The sequence below is a fragment of the Meleagris gallopavo genome, chromosome 13 (assembly GCF_000146605.3).
Source record: "Meleagris gallopavo isolate NT-WF06-2002-E0010 breed Aviagen turkey brand Nicholas breeding stock chromosome 13, Turkey_5.1, whole genome shotgun sequence".
Lineage (NCBI taxonomy): Eukaryota > Metazoa > Chordata > Aves > Galliformes > Phasianidae > Meleagris > Meleagris gallopavo.
Window position 1 is genome coordinate 17,596,589 of NC_015023.2, and position 7,168 is coordinate 17,603,756.

At 63.0% G+C, this 7,168-nt stretch overlaps 2 protein-coding genes across 2 annotated transcripts in view; one reads left to right on the forward strand and one right to left on the reverse strand.

Moving 5' to 3' along the window:
• LOC100547026 (B-cadherin) overlaps window positions 1–6,023 on the forward strand; it is a 6,971-nt gene extending 948 nt beyond the window's left edge. The window contains exons 4-14 of the mRNA XM_010718163.3: window positions 2,231–2,375; window positions 2,494–2,669; window positions 2,741–2,869; window positions 2,942–3,127; window positions 3,204–3,448; window positions 3,525–3,667; window positions 3,873–4,097; window positions 4,183–4,401; window positions 4,485–4,615; window positions 4,700–4,843; window positions 4,956–6,023. Coding sequence (XP_010716465.1) covers window positions 2,231–2,375; window positions 2,494–2,669; window positions 2,741–2,869; window positions 2,942–3,127; window positions 3,204–3,448; window positions 3,525–3,667; window positions 3,873–4,097; window positions 4,183–4,401; window positions 4,485–4,615; window positions 4,700–4,843; window positions 4,956–5,168 — 1,956 coding nt within the window. The 3' untranslated portion in view covers window positions 5,169–6,023. The remainder of the gene's footprint in view (window positions 1–2,230; window positions 2,376–2,493; window positions 2,670–2,740; window positions 2,870–2,941; window positions 3,128–3,203; window positions 3,449–3,524; window positions 3,668–3,872; window positions 4,098–4,182; window positions 4,402–4,484; window positions 4,616–4,699; window positions 4,844–4,955) is intronic.
• Window positions 6,024–6,251: 228 nt separating this feature from the next.
• Window positions 6,252–7,168, reverse strand: part of LOC104913082 (cadherin-1-like) — a 1,968-nt gene continuing 1,051 nt past the window's right edge. The window contains exons 5-6 of the mRNA XM_010718240.1: window positions 6,376–6,451; window positions 6,252–6,274 (exon numbers count right to left, since the gene is read on the reverse strand). Of these exons, the coding sequence (XP_010716542.1) occupies window positions 6,252–6,274; window positions 6,376–6,451 (99 nt within the window). The remainder of the gene's footprint in view (window positions 6,275–6,375; window positions 6,452–7,168) is intronic.

The window sequence follows — 7,168 nt, forward strand, 5'->3', positions numbered from 1 at the left end:
GGCCGCGCGTCTGGGTAGGGCAGGCTGCCCTAGGGGCGGCAGAGTTCCTCTTGGTGCGATGCGCGGTTCCCGTCTTGCACCCCCCACCGATCCGGGGGAATGGGGCCCGGCGATGCCGTCGGGGTGCGGGGCGGGGGCTGCTTGCGCACACCGGGGAGTGGGAGCGGCCCTTTCCAGGCTGCTCTCCGCCCCGAGTGGCGGCCCTCGGCCGGCGTTTGGTGGCTGCATCCCCCGGGCCGTGGGAGGGGCTGCTGGTGCCGTTCGGGTACCGTCGGTGCCTCCGGTTCGGCCGTAGGGAAGGGAGAGGCCGGGAGCTCCCGGGCAGCGCCGGGATCCCTCGGGTCGGTGGTCGGCGGCAGACGGGCGATGGGAGCGGCTGCCCGGAGGGTTCGTTCTCTGATCCGGGTGGGAGGGGCAGCGGCTCGTCCCGGTTGCCGGTGGGGCCGTTCACGGTGTTTACTCGTCGGCGTCTCCGGGGAGCGGAGCTGCTCGGGAACCGCGGCCGCAGCCAGCGCTGCTTAATGGCTGCGGAGCACTCAAAGCACTTCGCTGTAAGTGCTCTCTTCGTGCCAGGCCCTGACCTCAGCTCGCTCGGATGCTGCGTGCCGCTGCCCACGGCTCAGCTCCTGCCGGCCGCGGGACTGGCACCAGGGCAGGGCTGGGCTGGAGGTGCAGCCCCGCGAGTGGGGGGCACAGTGCCCCAGAACACCGAGGGTACGAGAATGGGGGGGTTCTGTCCCCTGAGCTGGTACTGGAGCACAGCTGCAGCCCCGTCTCCTCTGCAGGGAGCAGCTCCAAAGCCAGGGCTGGGGGCTGCCCGTGGCACGGAGGCTCGTGTCCCAGCCATGGTGTGGTTGCGGCCTTTCCGGCCCCAGCATCTTCCTTATCGCCCGCCATAAAGGGCCGCCGGCGCTTCTCTCCAGGCTCCAGCTCCGTGTGAAGATAAGGGGACCCTCCAGGGATTTCCCCCCACCCAGAGACCCGCGGGCACAGCTCTCCTCGTCCACTCTCATCTCCCCCAGCCCCCGGCAGCCCCTCAGCAGTGTGCTCGGAGCAGCTTAGCGTTGCTAATCCCCTAAACCCACAGCACTGCCGGGCTGGGGGTCGGGGCTGCAGTGTGGCCGCAGGTGTGGGACCCTGCGATGGTGGAGTCGCTGCCGGGGGGGGTCGAAGCTGGGAGCCCCGAGGCGGGGACACGCTGAGGTGGGAGGCGCGGGGCAGGGCGCTGCGTGCCCAGGAATTTCCCGTAATCTCCGCAACAAAGCCAAGGCGCGCTCCTGCTGCCGCCCGCCCCGTGCTGGGAGCGGCCCTGACCTTCCCAATCCCTCTCCCTGGAGCTGGGCTGCGAGCACGTGGAGCCCTGCGGGCGTTCGGATGCCGTGTGGGCCTGAGGACGGCTCCTGGGGGCAGTGGGCTGCGTCCCCTCCCGGCCCCCTGACCCTTTGCTTCTTGCAGCGACCTTAGGAGGCGGCACGGTGCTGTATGACATCGAGGAGCCCCACGTCGGGGCGCTTCCCGCGGCTCTCCGGGATGCCGGCAGCCCGCGAGTCCCCGTGCGGAGCAGGCGCTCCCTGCAGGTAACGCTCTCGGCAGCCCCGTCCCCAAACCCACCGCGTGTGGCCGCTCCATCACTGCTCCCCTTCCTGCAGGAGGTTCCTGATGTCCCCCACGCTCACACCGCTCTGAGGAGGCAGAAGAGGGATTGGGTGATCCCTCCCATCAAAGTGCCTGAGAATGAGAGGGGTCCCTTCCCCAAAAACTTGGTTCAGGTATGGAGTGGCCCCCCGAGGTGTTGGTGATGCTGTGTTTATGTGCACCTCCCAGGGGTCTGGGTGGGATTTTAAGGCTGGGCATGGCTGTGTGCACTGAAGGCAGCGGAATGCTGGCCCTGGGCACAGATCTCACGCTCAGATTGGGATACCATGGCTGAGGGGTGCGTGGCGGGGCTGATCACCCTGCAGCGGGGAGGCACAGCCCTGCATCACTGCATCTCCTCCCAGATCAAATCCAACCGGGACCGGGAAGCAAAGATTTTCTACAGCATCACTGGGCAGGGGGCAGATGCTCCCCCTGAGGGCATCTTCACCATTGAGAAGGAGACAGGCTGGATGAAGGTGACGCAGCCGCTGGACCGGGAGCACATCAACAAGTACCACGTAGGTCCCTGCTGCGGGGCGCTGGGTTCACACCAGTGCCGTGCCGTCTCCACACTCACCCCTCGGCCCTGCAGCTCTACTCCCATGCCGTGTCCGAGAATGGCAAACCCGTGGAGGAGCCAATGGAGATCATAGTGACGGTGACGGACCAAAATGACAACAAGCCCCAGTTCACACAGGAGGTGTTCCGGGGCTCTGTGCCTGAAGGCGCGCTGCCAGGTAGGGCTGTGCTGCATGGGGAAGCTCTGCGTCCTGCAGGATGTGTCCCTCTCGGGGATGAGACTGCCCCATCCTCCATATCCACCCCGCTCACACAGACCCCCCGTTGTCCCCCCAGGCACTTCGGTGATGCAGGTGAACGCCACGGATGCTGACGATGATGTGGAGACCTACAATGGTGTCATCGCCTACTCCATCCTCAGCCAGGAGCCACGGGAGCCCCATCCCGACATGTTCACCGTCAACCGCGCCACCGGCACCCTCAGTGTCATCGCCAGCGGCCTCGACCGGGAGGTGGGACCCGTGCCCACGGGGCAGCCCTGGCGGTATGACTCTGGGTGCTGATGTCTGTCTGTCCATCACAGCGCGTGCGGGAGTACACGCTGACCATGCAAGCAGCCGACCTGGACGGGCAGGGGCTGACCACGACAGCACTGGCTGTGATTGAGATCACGGATGTCAATGACAACGCCCCTGAGTTTGACCCCAAAATGGTACCATGACTGGGATGTGGGCAGGGTGTTCCAGGTGCTGTGGGCTCCATGCTGACCATTCCTAATCCACAGTATGAAGCGGCTGTGCCAGAGAATGAGGCTGAGCTGGAGGTGGCCCGGTTGGCCAGCACGGACCTGGATGAGCCACAGACACCAGCGTGGCGTGCTGTCTACTCCATCGTGCGTGGCAATGAGGGTGGTGCCTTCACCATCACCACTGACCCTGCCAGCAATGAGGGTGTCCTGCGCACGGCCAAGGTGCGTGTCCCCCACTTGTCCCTGTACCACAGCCACCAGCCCTGGGTGGTGCTGCCCATCCTGTCCCCTCCCACAGGGTCTGGACTACGAGGCCAAGCGCCAGTTCGTGCTCCATGTGTCTGTGGTCAATGAAGCTCCCTTCGCCATCAAGCTTCCCACAGCCACGGCCACAGTGATGGTCAGTGTGGAGGATGTGAACGAGGCGCCTGCCTTTGACCCGCCGCTGCGGCTGGCCCAGGTGCCGGAGGACGTGCCACTGGGGCAGCCCCTCGCCTCCTATACAGCCCAGGATCCCGACAGAGCCCAGCAGCAGCGTATCAAGTGAGCAGGGCTGGGTCGGGGTCAGAGAGGGATCCCTATTGCCGTGCCCCGCAGGACCAACCCACTGTGCCCACAGGTACGTGATGGGCAGTGACCCTGCGGGCTGGCTGGCTGTGCACCCCGAGAATGGCCTCGTAACAGCACGGGAGCAGTTGGACCGTGAGTCCCCGTTCACCAAGAACAGCACCTACATGGCCGTGCTGCTGGCTGTAGATGATGGTGAGTGCGGCTGTGAAAGGGGCCCTTGTTCCCATGTTCCCATCAGGCTGCAGTCCCACATGAGAGACATGTGCTGCTGGTGTCACGGGGGCTGCATCTCGCTCAGCTCCAGAGCAGGGAGTGGTGCCTGTGTTGCCCACAAAGCCTTCTGTCAGCGTGGGAGTCCCACTGCAGTGTCCCTTACCGGCCCCACTTCTCCCTGCAGGATTGCCACCTGCCACAGGCACCGGCACGCTGCTCCTCACCCTGCTGGATGTCAATGACCACGGCCCTGAGCCTGAGCCCCGTGACATCATCATCTGTAACCGCAGCCCTGTGCCTCAGGTGCTGACCATCACCGACCAGGACCTGCCCCCCAACACCGGGCCATTCCGTGCCGAGCTGAGCCACGGTTCTGGGGACAGCTGGGCGGTGGAGGTTGGCAGCGGAGGTAACGTGGGGACTTCATATGGTGGTGCACCTGGACCCACATCCGCCAATGCGGTGAAGTGAAGCTTGTCACCTATCCCATGCAGGTGACACCGTTGCCTTGTGGCTGACGGAGCCCCTGGAGCAGAACCTGTACAGCGTCTACCTGCGGCTCTTCGACCGCCAGGGCAAGGACCAGGTCACCGTCATCAGGGCACAAGTGTGCGACTGCCAGGGCCGGGTGGAGAGCTGTGCCCAGAAGCCGCGGGTGGATACCGGTGTGCCCATCGTGCTCGCCGTGCTGGGCGCCGTGCTGGCCCTGCTGCGTGAGTGCCCACCTGCTTTGGGGGGGGGAGGGACCAAGGATGCGGCATGGGGATGAAGCACTGATGCAGCTCCTCTCCTGCAGTTGTGTTGCTTCTGCTGCTTCTCCTGGTGAGGAGGAGGAAGGTGGTGAAGGAGCCACTGCTGCTGCCTGAGGACGACACGAGAGACAACATCTTCTACTACGGGGAGGAAGGTGGGGGTGAGGAGGATCAGGTGAGGGCCGAGCCCGAGGTCGTGGGGAGGAGTTGCAGTGCTCCCTGGGCTCCCTCAGCCTCATCCTGCTCCGTCCCCACACAGGACTACGACCTGAGCCAGCTGCACCGCGGCCTGGACGCCCGCCCCGAAGTGATCCGCAATGATGTGGCCCCCCCGCTGATGGCCGCCCCCCAGTACCGGCCCCGGCCCGCCAACCCCGATGAGATCGGAAACTTCATCGACGAGGTGAGCCCCAACCGTCCGTGCTGCTCTGCTGGCCTGCCCCGCAGCGTTCCCATCCCGTAGGGCTGAGGCCGGGGGGCGGAGCAGTGGGTGAGCCCCTCCTCTGCCCCCCCAGAACCTGAAGGCGGCCGACACGGACCCCACGGCCCCCCCCTACGACTCGCTGCTGGTGTTCGACTACGAGGGCGGTGGCTCAGAGGCCACCTCGCTCAGCTCCCTCAACTCCTCCGCCTCCGACCAGGACCAGGACTACGACTACCTCAACGAGTGGGGCAACCGCTTCAAGAAGCTGGCGGAGCTCTATGGCGGCGGGGAGGACGATGACTAGGCAGCCCTCGTCCCCTTGGCTGCCCAAAGCCACATGACTCTTGCCATTTCACCCCCTTGGACATCGGACATGCACTGGCTCTTGCAGCCCCCTCCAACAGTGTTGGATCCGTCACTTGCATCCCTCCCCTTCGGTGCAGGGAAAGCTCAGGGTCACCGGGGCTGGAGGCTTTTGGGGAGCCCACGCTTTTCCTGCCCCCTCAGCCCCACACAGGGCACAGTCCCATTTGGAGCTCCTTGGGAACAGGCTGGTGGCAGGCGCTCCCTGGCCTGGAGGTGCGGTGCTCCTGGGTCAGCTCCCAGTGCCCGAATCCCACAGCCCCCACCGCACAGCTGGTGCTCAGCATCTCTCCCGCTGCAAGGAAAGAGGCCCCCGCTGCCTCTTTCCCTTTGCTACAGGGGAAGGGGTTTCTCCGGCACTCTCCATAATACCTCGTGCTCCCAACCCTGACACACTCAGGGTTTGGGATGGCCTTTGTGTGGAGCTGCTCGTGTGTGTGTGCAGCGCAGGGTGGGTGATCAATCACACAGATCAATGACGTGCCATTCTCTTCACATGATACACGAGAGAATTATATTTGATATAGTACTTATGGGCAGATTTCTATTTTTTTGTATAACAGGTGATGATGTTATTTCCATCTGTGTCATTTGTAATTATTGTTCTGTTAATGAGAGGTACTTTCTGAAATCAAGTGGCTTTACTTAAACTCTGAACTCCGTGTCTAGCTGTTGTTTTGTATTTTTAATATGGGAAAAGGGCCTGATGCACGCTGGAAGGCCAGCGATTGTCTAAGTGTTAATTGATGGAATGATTTTTATATAAAATTGAAAGAATAAATTGTAAGAAAACCAGCAGCTCTGTTCTCTGCGTGTACCTCTGCCGGCAGCACTGCCCCATGGCACTTCCTTGGAGTGGCTGTGGCTGCTGCTGCCTCCAAAGTGCCAAAGAGAAATGAAATGCTGTCTGCAGCCCTGCTCTTTATAGCAACTCTGCTCAGGAGGAGATGGATTCATATCAGAGCACGTTTTCCCAGCACAGGGCTGAGGAGAAGCACAGCTGTATATAATAGCAGTCAAGGTTTTACTCTGCTGCTAGGACAGGCCCTAGGGAAGGAAGGAGCAGCAGACTGTGTGAAAATTGGACTTGCACCAAAGTGCTTTATCACAGGAGCTGCACCCTGTGCGTAACGCTCTGCCCCACTGACCTGCGTGGGACTGTGGCACAGGCAAGGCTGCTTTCACTAATGTTTGCCCAAGCCTGTAACGGGTCTGCTCGCTGCCCTGTAAGGAAACACAAAGCAGAACACTGTGCTCCACAGGGCCTGCACGCCTTTAGCCACACAGCCACCCAGGAGACAAGCTGGGGATTCGCAGCCCTCCCGGTAACAGCCATAGCCAGGCAAGGTGCTGAACTGTGTGCTCTGCAATGTACGCCTTATCTGTTTGCTCCAAAGGCAGCGAGCATTTGGCTGCAGCCGTGGGAACTCCTCACCTCGCAGTCCTCCTCCTCCACACGCTGATCACAACAAGGCTGCTGCTGAGATGGGGCAGCTCCAGTGTGGGTTATCCCTGTCCCGTGCCCGCAGGTAACACCTGGCAGGTGGGAGCTTTCCTGAAACACCTGTTTTGCCGCAGTGCTGAGCGCTATTGCACCTGTGCAACGCGGGACTGGAAAGCAGGGACAGACACGGAACTGCCAGCCCTCACCCGAGCCTCAGGGCGCAGCTGGGCTAGGTAGGAGGAGGCTGTGTAGGGCTGGGGGACGGCGGTGTCCCGTGCCCAACCTGCTTCTCCGCAGCAAACCACGAGCAGCGGCGATGCCCCGCGCTGGCGAAGCCCGCACGCGAATAGTAGGAGGCAGCCCGGACTCAAGATGGCGCCACCCACCCCGACCTGCCCAAGATGGCGGCAGCGACGCATCTCTCCCTCCCATTGTCCTCCAAGATGGCGGAGTGCGGCATAGCCCCGCCCCTGCGCCCGACCTCCCCAAGATGGCGG